Source organism: Mizuhopecten yessoensis, unplaced genomic scaffold, assembly GCF_002113885.1.
Source record: "Mizuhopecten yessoensis strain PY_sf001 unplaced genomic scaffold, ASM211388v2 scaffold7087, whole genome shotgun sequence".
In the NCBI taxonomy this organism is placed as follows: domain Eukaryota; kingdom Metazoa; phylum Mollusca; class Bivalvia; order Pectinida; family Pectinidae; genus Mizuhopecten; species Mizuhopecten yessoensis.
In genome coordinates, this window is record NW_018406874.1 from 1,252,801 (window position 1) to 1,268,611 (window position 15,811).

At 33.4% G+C, this 15,811-nt stretch overlaps 2 protein-coding genes across 2 annotated transcripts; one reads left to right on the plus strand and one right to left on the minus strand.

Annotated features, from left to right (window-relative positions):
• Positions 1–226: 226 nt before the first annotated feature.
• On the minus strand, positions 227–5,376 carry LOC110453097 (vesicle transport protein USE1-like). Its single transcript, XM_021501934.1, has 4 exons — positions 5,191–5,376; positions 3,200–3,249; positions 2,546–2,624; positions 227–523 (listed from the first exon to the last, which is right to left on the minus strand). Exons 1-4 carry the CDS (start codon positions 5,284–5,286, stop codon positions 227–229), a joined length of 522 nt encoding a protein of 173 aa, XP_021357609.1. The 5' UTR covers positions 5,287–5,376.
• Positions 5,377–5,412: 36 nt separating this feature from the next.
• Positions 5,413–12,890, plus strand: LOC110453063. The gene is made up of 8 exons (XM_021501886.1): positions 5,413–5,480; positions 6,245–6,803; positions 7,023–7,129; positions 7,438–7,669; positions 10,007–10,125; positions 10,291–10,492; positions 10,919–11,007; positions 11,201–12,890. The coding sequence occupies exons 2-8, from the start codon at positions 6,251–6,253 to the stop codon at positions 11,354–11,356; spliced, it is 1,458 nt and encodes a 485-aa protein (XP_021357561.1). The 5' UTR covers positions 5,413–5,480; positions 6,245–6,250; the 3' UTR covers positions 11,357–12,890.
• Positions 12,891–15,811: the final 2,921 nt, after the last annotated feature.

Consider the following 15,811-nt stretch of genomic DNA (forward strand, 5'->3'; position numbering starts at 1 on the left):
GTCTTTTATAAAGTTGTAAGTAATGTAATAGTCTTTTATAAAGTTGTAAGTAATATAATAGTCTTTTATAAAGTTGTCAGTAATGTAATAGTCTTTTATAAATTTGTAAGTAATATAATAGTCTTTTATAAAGTTGTAAGTAATATGATGGTCTTTTATAAAGTTGTAAGTAATGTAATAGTCTTTTATAAAGTTGTAAGTAATATAATAGTCTTTTATAAAGTTGTCAGTAATGTAATAGTCTTTTATAAAGTTGTAAGTAATATAATAGTCTTTTATAAAGTTGTAAGTAATATAATAGTCTTTTATAAAGTTGTAAGTAATATAATAGTCTTTTATAAAGTTCAATGATCTTACTTTGAATATCCTCCCCGTCAAGGCCCAGCAGCTCATTGCGTACATCTTTTTGATACCTGGCCTTGGTGTGTAGGTGTAGCTCCTTAGACTTGACAGAGTTACCTGTCCCTGATGAGGAAATTGTAGCTAACTTGTCTGCTGCAAGAGCTTTTTCTGCTGTAGTTGGCTGCAAGACCATGTAATTTATTGTTATACAAGACCATGTAATTTATTGTAATACAAGACCATGTAATTTATTGTAATACAAGACCATGTAATTTATTGTAATACAAGACCATGTAATTTATTGTAATACAAGACCATGTAATTTATTGTAATACAAGACCATGTAATTTATTGTAATACAAGACCATGTAATTTATTGTAATACAAGACCATGTAATTTATTGTAATACAAGACCATGTAATTTATTGTAATACAAGACCATGTAATTTATTGTAATACAAGACCATGTAATTTATTGTAATACAAGACCATGTAATTTATTGTAATACAAGACCATGTAATTTATTGTAATACAAGACCATGTAATTTATTGTAATACAAGACCATGTAATTTATTGTAATACAAGACCATGTAATTTATTGTAATACAAGACCATGTAATTTATTGTAATACAAGACCATGTAATTTATTGTAATACAAGACCATGTAATTTATTGTTATACAAGACCATGTAATTTATTGTTATACAAGACCATGTAATTTATTGTAATACAAGATAATGCATTTTATTGTAATACAAGACCATGTTATTTATTGTAATACAAGACCATGTTATTTATTGTAATACAAGACCATGTAATTTATTGTTATACAAGACCATGTAATTTATTGTTATACAAGACCATGTAATTTATTGTAATACAAGATAATGCATTTTATTGTAATACAAGACCATGTTATTTATTGTAATACAAGACCATGTTATTTATTGTAATACAAGACCATTTTATTTATTGTAATACAAGCACAAAGTCAGTGAGGAATACCAATTAAAAGCCAAAAGTTAAAATGTTTCATTTACAGGGAACTTAAACAAAGACATACATAAGTTAGCGTTATATATGTGTCAGACTTATCCAACAATCTTATTGCAATGCTTTAGCCTAACACCAACAAAGATGTTAACTGGGGTTCAAAGTTTACTATTACTTAGGGCAGACCAACTTGGTGAGTAGTTTGTTGGATTTCTACTCCTAACACGACAGAAATAACAAAGTAATTGTTTTTCCACTCAAGTTCTGAAAACTAACCATCTCAACAAAATTTGGATACTTTCTGTTTAGTTTCAATTTTGAAATGTCCCATAATTTAATATAGATCATTCCTATGTCTGAGTGGAAGAACCCTTGCTCAACAAAGCATTTTAACAATATTGACTGTTAACATGACAGCAGGTGGTTACAAACAAATTATTTTTGTGCAAACCGATGCAAGAGAATCTGTCCTATCATCTACAACAGTAGCAACAGATGATGACACAACATTTAAGAAACTTTTGAAATGCTAGAATTGTTAAATAATGTCTATTTCACACTTCAAAAACAAAATCTGACATATTGAACAATCTATGATTTTAGTAATGTTTTAAGATTCAGGGATATATTATCTGAATCTATCATTATCCTTGAAAAATTACATTAAAATTGTCATAAATTAAGTACAGCATAAGTTTTTGCATAACATGTTTATGTAAACCATGAGGTATGTTGAGGATGATACAGAATCGTATAATACAAAATGTATGTTGAGGATACAGAATCGTATAATACAAAATGTATGTTGAGGATACAGAATCCTATAAAACATGATGTATGTTGAGGATACAGAATCCTATAATACAAAATGTATGTTGAGAATACAGAATCGTATAATACAAAATGTATGTTGAGGATACAGAATCCTATAATACATGATGTATGTTGAGGATATAGAATCCTATAATACAAAATGTATGTTGAGGATACAGAATCCTATAATACAAAATGGACTTTTATTTATACATGTACTGCCGCTTTAAGTTTTTTCCAATACTTCATTAAAAAAGGAATACTTTTTGTTTCTGATTTCCTGAAAAAGTACCTACCAATTTGGTGTAACCTTTAGTAAAAAGGAGGGAGTTTTTTATGATTTCATTCATTAAAACAACTACGGGTATCAATACAAACACACAACTATCATACCAATTTTTCAGCTTCAATTATTCCCTTCAGGAAGTCCACTTTTTTATTGTAGTCATTCAAAGTTTCCTGACTCGGCTTACTGAAAACAAACAAAAAAGCATCAAAGAATTTGTTTAACTTATCATCTCTGACTAAACAAGTTCTTGAAACAACATTTCGATCCTTTATCTGTAAATATATTGAATCAACATTTTGGTCCTTTATCTGTAATTATTACGAAACAACATATTGTTCCTTTATCTGTAAATATATTGAATCAAGGTTTTGATCCTTTATCTGTAAATATTACGAAACAACATTTTGGTCCTGAATTTGTAAATATTATCAAGAATTTAGATATCCACTTAAAAATGATATTAATACTAAAAGAAGATGTAACTTTGACACCCATGCTGATCCATTTTGTTTACTTTCAACTGTTTTAACTTGTCAACATTATATCATGATAAAAACATTTATGTGCTTAAATATTTTTAGTACAAAAGCGAAATGTTCATTTCACTACAAATATCATGCATTTTGTCAAATTAACCCCCTTTGGTCTTTGGTTTTTGGGTTTCTCTTTTTCCCCTTATGATTAAAATTTTGTTCTTTTCAAACATTTAATTCATTGAAGAAAAAAAGTACTTTGATGCATGAAGCACTGTAGCATACCATGGGGACTTCTTTAATTCACTCAGTTGATCTTGTAGTGCAGTAATGAACTGAAATTAAAATTATGAAACACAATACAAAAATTGTCCACAGTAAAACAAAGTCCTATATGACACAAAAGTTATGTCTAAAGTAATCTTTTCATTCACAGTTAATCAACATCATGTATACAAAGGGAAATAACTCATATATTTCATAGAAATAATAGTTTGCTTGGCAGTGTCTGATTGTGCTATGACTTTACTTTGGCTTCAGCCCTCAAGTTATATACTGATATACAGTATGTTTAATTGTATCAGCGAGACAATTGGTGCCTTGGCTTGTGACTGACACATGGGCATCACTTGAATCAGTGTGTCAATGATTTAATATAAAATGTAACCAACCTAATGAATGTATCAATCTTTTTTAATCCAAATGTTAACCATATAAGAGCAAGGTGTCAACTTTCTAGATAAATTAAGTTTCTTTGAACCTCCCAGTTCTAGGTAGTTTACACCCTTGGGCTGGCAGGAAGTAAAGAATCTTGGAGGGTGAAAACTAGGGCCACATTCGCGTATACCGGTTGAAACAGTTACGTGTGGCGCAGAAATTCTCCATGATAAACGAACACACTTGGACCGTTCTATAAGCAGAGCTAAAAATGATCTGTACCTGTCGTTTTCTTTACAGGTTCAAGGGTTTCAACTGGATACGCGAATGTACCCTTAGAAATGTCATGTTACTAGGCTGCTTATAGGGAAAGTTTTCCTGTAATATGTAACAGAGGGCATGATTAATTAAATATAAATCACTGCCTCCGCTAGGGATCGAACCCGGAACCTCTAGCTTACTAGACCTACGCTCAACCAATCGAGCTAAAGAGAAGTTCTCCATAGCCGAGCGATATATTGCGGCTAGTATTTACCAGGGTTACATACTCCCCTTCCAGGAAAGACCTTGTCCTCAAGTTTTCCAAGGGTAACAGCGATGCTTGTGGAGCAAGGCCAAGTAGTTTTCCCGGGTCCCTACCTGGGCGCCAATGTAACAGAGCGCATGATTAATTAAATATAAATCACTACCTCCCCTAGGGATCGAACCCGGGACCTCTGGCTTACTAGTCTTACGCTCAACCGATCGAGCTAAAGAGAAATTCTCCATAGCCGAGCGATATATTGCGGCTAGTATTTACCAGGGTTACACTATACAGCAGATGAACGTCGATCTAGAACGTCTAGTGTAGTGAATTATTTGATCCCCATGTTGTACTGTCTTCATTTCCCCTTTATATAAAGAAACAAATACTGCAATCTTTTCCAGTCAGGGTGCAACTAGGTGCATTATTTACAGACAATTTAGAGCCGATTTGTGTGTTATCACGTACAGGAGACTGTGATGTCAACATCTGAAGAAGACCCAGCCGAGTGCACCTTCAGGAAAAAGCAAACAGTATCGACATCGGGTCTCACTAATTTGCGCCATAGGAGATTTAGCGCCATAGGAGTTTTTGCAAGCCATAGCAAAATGTAAGTGTTATAAAAATCCAGTCAAGTACTTGTCTTGTCCTATTCATTGCGTATTTTGCAAATGTGCGAGTTATTTCCCTTGAAATTGACTTCTGAATCGCGAAGAATTATTTTGTCGATTTCCTAACAAAATAAACATTTTTTAAGAATGAAACTTTACCACAACCTGTTTTTTGCATAAACCAAAGTGAAAACCCAGTTATTTGCGGAAAATAATTCTTATATTTTGCTATGGCGTGAAAAAACACGTATGGCGCAAATTAGTGTAAAAGTGCTTCGTGATCAAGATCGATTTTCTAACAAAGTGCACATTTTTTTTAAATGTTACTTCACCAAAACATGTTAAATGAGTATACCAATGGAAAAATCGAAATATTTCGTGGATATAACACTTACATTTAGCTATGGCGTGCAAAATCTCCTATGGCGCTAAATCTCCTATGGCGCAAATTAGTGTGACCGTCGACATCGACCCATATAGCATACCTTTTCAAGTCTCCAATCCCATGCCGTTTTGTCTTTCGCCATAGTTTCACATCTTGCTAGAAGGCGATTGAAATTTATTTCTAGTCGTGTGGCCATGGCCAAGTTGGCATATATTCAATGTCAAGTGGAACCTTTTAAAGACGTGTACGTTCACCTTCCACAAAACGTTTTGTAGATACCGATTTTTTCATTATCGACAAAAATTGCCCTCGGGATTGAAGAGCTATTTCCGGTACGGAAGTGCATGGTGGTATCTATGGTTATTGTACACAAAGGGGGAACAGCCACATGTAAGCAATCATCCGTAATCTTTATTCATTTATATGTTCTAGAATTTACAATAGATGAAATCGATACTTTCACGCAATGTCACGGTCGAGCTACGCATAGTTAAGTCTCGAAAATAAGGTTAATCTGGTTAAAGAGGCCTAAACAAACAACGTGTTGACATTGCGATTCCCAAAGTAAACATTGATCTACTTTATAAAAACATATTTATGTCAATGGCATGGTGTTGTTAAATAAAAGGGATAGTGTGTCACTCCTAGATGAATATGTACCGGATATTTAAATTCTTTCAATGGTGTGATAAAGGTTGCTATTGTACCAGTGTTTGTCAGCCTGGCTTATGCAAAATAATGTCACCAAAGTGCTAAATAAATTGCACAAAGAACTGTAGTATCAAATAACAATACATACAACACAATGGAATGACAATATATATTCTGAAATGCAAGAATAAGATTTGAAATATATTGATTTTTTTTCATTTCAATTTTATTGTAACAAATCAATGTAACGGTATAGAGTGTTTTTTTTGTGACCCTATACAATAACTAAAGAAAGTACAAGTGTACATACTCCAGAAGATCAATAATTGATATACTGTTTACCATGTGACAAAGAAAAAAAAGACAGTATCGAAGATGAATATAATAATATGATAGTACATGGATAAATAATACTTATAGTTGGAAAAGTTGAACTTTTTATTTTAATCTGTCAGTACTTTAAAATGAGCAACATATAACGAAGTGTGCTTTTATTGTTTCAGATCATCATGGCTGAAATAACTCATCCCATTTACACCCCCAAAATGGGGACAGATTTTCTGTCATCAACAAATTTCAAGGTTGCTCAAGACATGTCTGTTACACCAGGGTCTATGCAAAGTATATTCAAGAAAGACTATCCTTCTCACAAACACTATGGTCGAGATGCTGAAGCAGAGCGCCCTGCATTGGCAGAGGTCATGCACAGAGATGGAACCTACTTCAGGGAAAAGGCATCCGAGACGACCAAGTCATTTGAATACAAATACATGCCTAAGATGGTGGTTCCAGATGTACACAGAAAACTGAGATCAACCAATTTTAAGATGGATTCAGATGTAAATAAAGTGAAATCATTTCAGACAATGCATGATTCGTATTTTACACCCAAAATGGATAGTGATTATGAGCGAGTTCAGCCTATAACAGCGTTGTGGGAGGTGAACATTCCTCAGGGAGATCGAGAGAAGGCTGACGAGCCTTGGTCTGACTACAGGGACCGGTACAGGGGACACGACACCACTGTACACAGAGTAGAAAAAGCACCCTCCATGCACGAAGGTAAGTCAATTGATGCTAGACATTAAATACATGCCAACTCTGAGAACTTTTTATGAATCCTGCAAATGTATATATAACAATTATTCTAATCTATGAGAAAACCAGTAAATAGTTTCGACTTTTTTCATAAAAGGATACGATAATGCATGCATGATGGATTAATGTGTGTTTGAATCAAGTTGAATGTGAAAATGATCAATGTTTTATATTCTGTAACAGGAGGGCCTCCTACTGTAAAAGGTGATAGTCGCTACACTCATTTCGACACAACACACAATGCCACATTTATGGGAGAGTTTCAGCCCCCTATCAAGTCCTTGCCTGCAGTATGTATAAATCCTCATAGGCACTTTACTGTCTCTTCTCTTACCTAGATGCGGCAACAGAACTGGTTTTATCAAAGTCAAAATTTATTGAAGTAACTAAGCCTATAGTAGCTAGACAATTTAAATAAATTGCAAAGATAACCTCTGTCTTTTCAAGATATACAGAGCTGAGCTTTTAAGACACCAAAAAACAGTGTACAATAAACCAGTTTTATTTTTAAGTATGTATTAATAACTTCCAGGATTTATGTATTTGTGGTGAATTTTAAAATAATAACGAGTGTACATTGTATGATTTGTGATCATAGCCTACAGGTACCAATGTGCCTGGTGGTGACCCCGGCAAGGAGACAGTAAGGGAGACAACCATGCAGTACTCATTTCCAACCAAAGTAGGAAACAGTGATTACAAACCTTACCTGAAGGATGAGGTCAGCAGAACACTGGGCAAGACCAACTTCAAACAAGTGGACGGCCACTGCAAATACAATGACTATCAGAGTACTGCCACAGTGTCCTACCTACCAGTCACAACACCTTGTAAGTAGTAGTATCAGTCCTATTTACCTACCTGTCACAACGCCTTGTTTGTAATAGTATCAGCCTTATTACCTACCAGTCATAACACCTTGTAAGTAACAATATCAGCCCTAATACCTACCAGTCACATCACATTGTAAGTAACAATATCAGCCCTAATACCTACCAGTCATAACACCCTGAAAGTAACAATATCAGCCCTAATGCCCACCATTCATAACACCTAGTTAATAACAATATCAGCCCTAATACCTACCAGTCACATCACCTTGTAAGAAACGATAACAGCCCTAATACCTACCAGTCACAACACCCTGAAAGTAACAATAGCAGCGCTAATACCTACCAATCACATCACCTTGTAAGTAAGAATATCAGCCCTAATCCCTATCAGTCACAACACCTTGTTAGTAACAATACCAGCCCTAATACATCCCATTCATAACACCTTGTAAGTAAGAATATCAGCCCTAATCCCTCCCATACACATCTCCTTGTAAGTAACAATACCAGCCCTAATGCCCACCATTGATAACACCTAGTTAATAACAATTTCAGCCCTAATACCTACCAATCATAACACCTTGTAAGTAAAAATACCAGCCATAATACCTACCAGTCATAACCCCCTGAAAGTAACAATATCAGCCTTAATACCTACCAGTCACACCACCTTGTAAGTAACAATATCGGCCCTAATACCTACCAGTCACAACACCCTGAAAGTAACAATAGCAGCGCTAATACCTACCAATCACATCACCTTGTAAGTAAGAATATCAGCCCTAATACCTTCCTTCAATAAGATTCATCAGTTTGGAAATATGTGAGGGTTGGTTGTTGTATTGAAAGTTAAATAAGATTACTGTATGGGTAATTCAATGTCTGTAGTTCCAATAATCAAAGCAACATCACATTGTAAGTAACAAAATCAGCCCTAATGCCTACCAGTCACATCCCCTTGTAAGTAACAATATCGGCCCTAATACCTACCAGTCATACCCCCCTGAAAGTAACAATATCAGCCTTAATACCTACCAGTCACACCACCTTGTAAGTAACAATACCAGCCCTAATACCTACCAGTAACCACACCTTGTAAGTAACAATACCAGCCCTAATACCTACCAGTCATAGCACCCTGAAAGTAACAATAGCAGCGCTAATACCTACCAATCACATCACCTTGTAAGTAATAATATCAGCCCTAATTCCTACCAGTCACAACACCTTGTAAATAACAATATCAGCCCTAATACCTAGCAGTCACATCACATTGTAAGTAACAATATCAGTCATAATACCTACCAGTCACAACACCTTGTTAGTAACAATATCAGCCCTAAGACCTTCCAGTCACATCACCTTGTTAGTAACAATACCAGCCCTAATGCCCACCATTCATAACACCTAGTTCATAACAATATCAGCCCTAATGCCTACCAGTCATAACACCCTGAAAGTAACAATAGCAGCGCTAATACCTACCAATCACATCACCTTGTAAGTAAAAATACCAGCCATAATACCTACCAGTCATAAAACCTTGTAAGTAACAATATCACCCATAATACCTACCAGTCATAAGACCCTGAAAGTAACAATATCAGCCTTAATACCTACCAGTCACACCACCTTGTAAGTAACAATACCAGCCATAATACCTACCAGGCACATCACCTTGTAAGTAATAATATCAGCCCTAATTCCTACCAGTCACATCACCTTTTTAGTAACAATATCAGCCCTAATCCCTACCAGTCACATCCCCTTGTAAGTAACAATATCAGCCCTAATACCTACCAGTCATAACAACTTGTAAGTAACAATATCAGCCCTAATGCCTACCAGTCACATCACCTTGTAAGTAACAATATCAGCCATAATACCTACCAGTCACATCACCTTGTAAGTAACAATATCAGCCCTAATACCTCCCAGTCATAACACCTTGTAAGTAACAATATCAGCCCTAATACCTACCTGTCATACCACCTTGTAAGTAACAATATCAGCCCTAATACCTACCAGTCACATCCCCTTGTAAGTAACAATATCAGCCCTAATACCTCCCAGTCATAACACCTTGTAAGTAACAATATCAACCATAATACCTACCAGTCACAACACCCTGAAAGTAACAATATCAGCCCTAATACCTTCCTTCAATAAGATTCATCAGTTTGGAAATATGTGAGGGTTGGTTGTTGTATTGAAAGTTAAATAAGATTACTGTATGGGTAATTCAATGTCTGTAGTTCCAATAATCAAAGCAAATCAACATTTTATAAAGACAGACTCCACAATGTTTTATTTGTTCAAATTGTTTTGCCTCAGACCACAGATACAGACCAGGCAAAGACCGTAACCATAGTGATCTGCCAGAAGGAGACCATGATGAACTCAGAGGTGGAGAGCGGGTCAATTTGACAACAAGTCGGTATTACCATGGAAACGTAAGTGTTTTTTTTTTACAGTTTTATCATAAAGCGGTTTGGTATAACTTTAATACTTAATTAACTTATAATAACAGACAGAACATGAAAATACACTCTCCATTTGTTATTTACAAGTATTTCTCATGTTTATGTGTTAAATATTTTGGTATTTGTTTTTCCCAGCCACCCTCTGGTTTACACAACAGCATCATATCTGGAGCTAATCTAAGGACTAAAAGTAATGTGTGGTTCGGAGAACCGAGCATGTCAAAAACATTCTACGATACCACAACAGATGACAACTTCCATCCAGTCACCGTGCCCTACACCTATAACCGAGCCAAGTTCTACAAGGATAGCGACATCCCCTTGAACTACTATGAAAGTGAGTAGACATATCCTTCAGTCTGGCCTCTTCTGAATATACCATATTACACTTACAGAATGTTCTCATGTCCTTAAAGTTGGTTTGGGTTTACAGTATTATCCATCCTATTACAAACTGGTATCTCAACTAACACGTGCAGTTACTATCATTTGTTTCTCACTTTGAGTTGATTAAATACAAGTACGCAATGTTACTGTACTTTAATTTTGGTTTCAATGTTCTCAACAAATATTATTTCATAATGTTTTCATTCTAATGAACAGAGTATTTTCTTCCCATGAATTTCCTTTTCTGTTGCATTAGCCTTATCTGGAGTAATTGTCATTCTGGACATTCTCATTTTATTGATGACTGCTATGTCCCTTTATCAACCTCTGCAAAAAGCAAAGAATTGTTGGTTATCATATTTTAAATTTTCTGTAGAGAGTGAAGCTAAGCACACATCCTCATGGACAGATTACAAGAACCCATACCGAGGGAAGACTGTACCCAACCCAGTGGCTATCAATAATGTAAGTAGAGCTAGAATTTTACCTAAATATCAATCTGTCTTCTATGAGCAATGGTGTAAATATTACTGACATGGAGCCAATCAGCATGGACCAGTAGTTTTAAAACAAGGCTGTTTAAGAATTATAGTGTTTTCCAAGAAAAGTTTCCATTAATTGCTAACATGAATTGTATTTCACATGTTTTCATTTCCAGTTGAGAAAGTCCAACATTTTGCCCCCACTCAGTGGCCCCCAGAAACACAGCACTACCCACCAAGTGACTTTCACCCCTAAGGAATCAGAAGTCTACAGCTATGACGCGGGGAGGCTACAGAAGAGTTCTGTCCCCTTGGGGACTATGAGTGCATAAGTCTGTGTCTATTCAAAGTTAACATATGATGTAACTAGAAGTTTGATTTGGTGTAATGTTGTTGCAGTCTGTTTCTGTTCCATCTAGATAGCAAGGGAAAAAACAAAGGTAAAATGATTAATTTGATTAAGATGCTGAATTTGTAAATGAACAATTCACAGTGACCTTAAAGTTGGGCCATGCATCATAAGTGATACCAATATGAGGTTTCTACCAACTAGCTTCAAGATTTTCTATTTTTCTGATTTTCTATTTTTTTCTTTGTGAAATAAAAACAGAAACTCTATTGAACTTTTCTGTCTGAAAGACAAATCAGATTTAATCCTAGAGAAGGCTATGCAAAAGATGAGGAGGAAATATCTAGTGCTAAAAATGGAAGGCAAGCAAATCAATTATGTCTATTTTTCTAAAAATAAATTAGTTTATTGCTAATGTCATGTGATATACGTGTAAGAGCTATATATATATTGTTGTCAGGTTGATGTACATTGATTCCTACAAGTGAGTGAATAACGAGGTTAAACTGTACAAACAATGTGTAGAAACTGTCTAAATCTCCATTCCAGTCAATGCATTCATATGATGTCTTTAACATCGGTATTGATGATATTGTAAAACATGTTATTTTACATACAAGTGAACAAATATTTTGTAAACCAGATTTTATTAAAACAACGAAATGATTTATATATACGTGTTATGAAAATACTTGAGTATCAGTTTGCAGTATTTACGGAATCTGAAGTATTGAACTGTTACATATCAGTGTGTGTCTACTATTTTATAAGACATTTTAGAAAGCATTGATTTTTATTTTGAGTTAGTTTTAATGTTACAAGGAGAAATTTGATTTTGAAAGTTTTTACAAAGCAAAAAATAAATGACAATTGATTTCTATCCTATGTCAGAATTTATTTTACAAAGAGAAATGTGATTTTGAAAAACAAAACAAAACACAGATTAACAATGAAGAAGTATTCTGTGTATATATGAACCTCTGTTGTGTTTTCTGCTGTTATATCTGATCATTATAGTAACAGGTTTTACCAGAACGTATACACATGTATATATGTATTTAAATATGATGATATCAAATATATATTTATAAGAAATGTAAGCAACTTTTAAATATTTCAGGTTTAAATGGGTTCTAAAGAACAATCTACATATTATATATATATAAATGAACAAAGATGATACAATTAGTGAAGCAGAACATGAGTAGATATATACCTTTTTATATATAATTTATTAAGCATTATACAGTATTATTTATTTTGCAAATTTACATACAGATATAAGTGTCAAATACTCAATTTTAAGCCATCATAATGGATTCTAAAATAGTTTTTTGTAGATTTATAGATAAAACTGAAGAATTACTCAGCATTTTGTATTTAAATGATATATTAGTAAAATGTTAAGATTTATGAATTTTGTGAATACATATATACAACAGAATTCAATTTAAACAGTCTTAAACATACTGCTTTACAAACTATATACTGTAAACATACTGCTGTATTATATACTATATAAATATACTGCTTTACAAACTATATACTGTAAACACATACTACTGTAAACATACTGTGTTTAGCCTTTACAAACTATATACTGTAAACATACTGCTTTACAAACTATATACTGTAAACATACTGCATTACAAACTATATACTGTAAACATGCTGCTGTATTATATACTATAATAAACATACTGATTTACAAACTATATACTGTAAACATAAGATAGCCTTTACAAAATATATACTGTAAACATACTGATTTACAAACTGTATACTGTAAACATACTGCATTACAAACTAGATACTGTAAACATGCTGCTGTTTTATATACTATATAAACATACTGCTGTATTAAATACTATATAAACATACTGCTTTTTGCAAAACTTTGTACTGTAAACATACTGCTATAAGTAGACAATATAGTTTTTATACTGCAAACATATAAGTATTGGAATATTACAGTGTTACTTTTGAAATGGTGCATAATGTCAAAAGGTGAATAAGCAAATGCATAACATGATAGATATATTTATTTTTATTTTGTCAGCATAATAATGTAGAATATAGGGAGTTGATCAAAGAACTTGATAATCAGAATTTCAAAGCGTCTGTGAATTTATCATAGGCTCTGTGATCTAATGAAATATTTTGTGATGTTTGGTGTTGTTTCTGTCTAGTCCACTAGTGTGTTACACATACTTCCATAAACTCTGTGATCTAGTGAAATATTTTGTGATATTTGGTGTTGTTTCTGTCTAGTCCACTAGTGTGTTACACATACTTCCATAAACTCTGTGATCTAGTGAAATATTTTGTGATATTTGGTGTTGTTTCTGTCTAGTCCACTAGTGTGTTACACATACTTCCATAAACTCTGTGATCTAGTGAAATATTTTGTGATGTTTGGTGTTGTTTCTGTCTAGTCCACTAGTGTGTTACACATACTTCCATAAACTCTGTGATCTAGTGAAATATTTTGTGATATTTGGTGTTGTTTCTGTCTAGTCCACTAGTGTGTTACACATACTTCCATAAACTCTGTGATCTAGTGAAATATTTTGTGATGTTTGGTGTTGTTTCTGGCTAGTCCACTAGTGTGTTACACATACTTTCATAAACTCTGTGATCTAGTGAAATATTTTGTGATATTTGGTGTTGTTTCTGTCTAGTCAATGGTGTGTCATCGTTTGTTTTTATCTGTACGCGTTACTTTTTAATACGTGTACAAACACCAGTATTGTTAAATTACTTGCTATGCCATTTATTGTTACACAATTGATCTTTTATGTTGATTTTTATATGAGTTTAATGTATATATATATATTTTATACTTTTGTCTCTAATGTGATATGGCATATGAATGATGATAAATGATCACTGCATTTAATTGAAATAAATATGTCTTTTATCTGTTGAAAATGACAACATTGATATTAATTATTGTCAATGCATTCGAGGTTGCTTCTGAAACTAGTTATATATCTTTAAAATTCAGTTAACAGCATGGTACAAAGTTAAACTGAAGTGCCTTGTTATCAGTGGTAATAGTAAGCAAACCATTTCAGGTGTGAAGTCAAATAAGAAAAAAATACTTCAATTTTATACTAAAATGCATTATGACACTGAATCAATGTTGATTGCTATCTTCACTTGTTATGTATTGTTATTTTTTACCTTGTCGTTTTAATATTTTTTGCCTGTTTTCAAGGTTTGCTCAATTATAAACATATAACCGTAGGATAGGTAAAATACCTCAGATATCGCGTGACTCTGTGTAGGTATGGGTTGGTACTCTGTATGATACCAGGTGTAAACGTCAACCGATTGGGCTTGTTTTGCTGTGATCAGTATACAATATATGACTCTATTGTTTTATATATTTGATTTAAATTTGATTATATTTTTATTGATCAGTATTATCATGCAAATGTTTAAAAGAAATTGTGATACAATTTTTTCCATCAAGAAAGAAACAGTTTACAAACATTTTTGATTCAGTACAATTCAGTGAAGAATTTTGTTTATTGATATTTATACTTATGTACCCAACTTATAACAGTATTGAAGTTTAATTGGTTTGCATTTTTGTCTTTTAATGAACTAAATATCAACTTCAAAGGGTCATTGGCATTGCTGGAACTATACATCCATCTTACAATGTTTAATTTATAGACATTCAGTGTTTATAGACATTCAGTGTTTATAAAACAACTGAGTTATATTGTGATCTGCTGGAGTACACTCAAAGTATTACAGGAATTCTTGAGTTCAAATCTACTATCTGCGACTAAGATAAAGTCACTTTGACAAAAATAAAACTGTCTGTGACTCAGATAAACTTTTAGTCTGGGACTAAGGTAAACCTATTGTTTTCGAATAAAACCCCCTATTTTCTGGGACTAAGATTCAGTTATCTTGGACTAAGACTATGGTCTGTAAGGTCCCATTATAATCGTGTCTGGGACTAACGTCCCTCTATTATCATATTTGGGATCAATGTGTCCCACTATTGTGGTTGCTGTGCAGTTTGTTTCCCCAGTGTGTTCATATTCTATGTTATAAATAACTATATGTGTTGTTTTTGAGAATAAAATCTATCCATAAAAGTTTTAATTTTTTTTCATTGTTTGTAGATATGTCATTACAGTTCCAAACAAGAAAATGTGCAAATGACAAAAAGTGGTATCACAAAGATGGGATAGGAAACCACGAGAGGTTAAATAGAATGAAAGACTGTCACCAAATATTTCTAAAAAGCACTGAAATCTAAGAAAATGGCACAGGAACACTAATAAATTACCTTCCTTATTGGTTAACTTTCTAATGATGATTTTAATCCCCTTCTCAGTGTTATATTTTGAGATGAAGATTTTAATCCCCTTCTCAGTGTCACATTTTGAGATGAAGATTCCAACTCACTCAGATA

What these genes read in the sequence shown, in the direction of transcription:
- LOC110453063 (XM_021501886.1), top strand. Translation starts at nt 6,251, where the DNA reads ATGGCTGAAATAACTCATCCCATTTACACCCCCAAAATGGGGACAGAT. An exon ending in CCTACCAGTCACAACACCTT is followed by an intron (nt 7,670 to 10,006) that starts GTAAGTAGTAGT and finishes GTTTTGCCTCAG; the next exon opens with ACCACAGATACAGACCAGGC. An exon ending in CCCCTTGAACTACTATGAAA is followed by an intron (nt 10,493 to 10,918) that starts GTGAGTAGACAT and finishes AATTTTCTGTAG; the next exon opens with AGAGTGAAGCTAAGCACACA.
- LOC110453097 (XM_021501934.1), bottom strand. Translation starts at nt 5,286, where the DNA reads ATGGCCACACGACTAGAAATAAATTTCAATCGCCTTCTAGCAAGATGT. An exon ending in GAATTAAAGAAGTCCCCATG is followed by an intron (nt 2,625 to 3,199) that starts GTATGCTACAGT and finishes GTTTGTTTTCAG; the next exon opens with TAAGCCGAGTCAGGAAACTT. An exon ending in TAATTGAAGCTGAAAAATTG is followed by an intron (nt 524 to 2,545) that starts GTATGATAGTTG and finishes ATGGTCTTGCAG; the next exon opens with CCAACTACAGCAGAAAAAGC.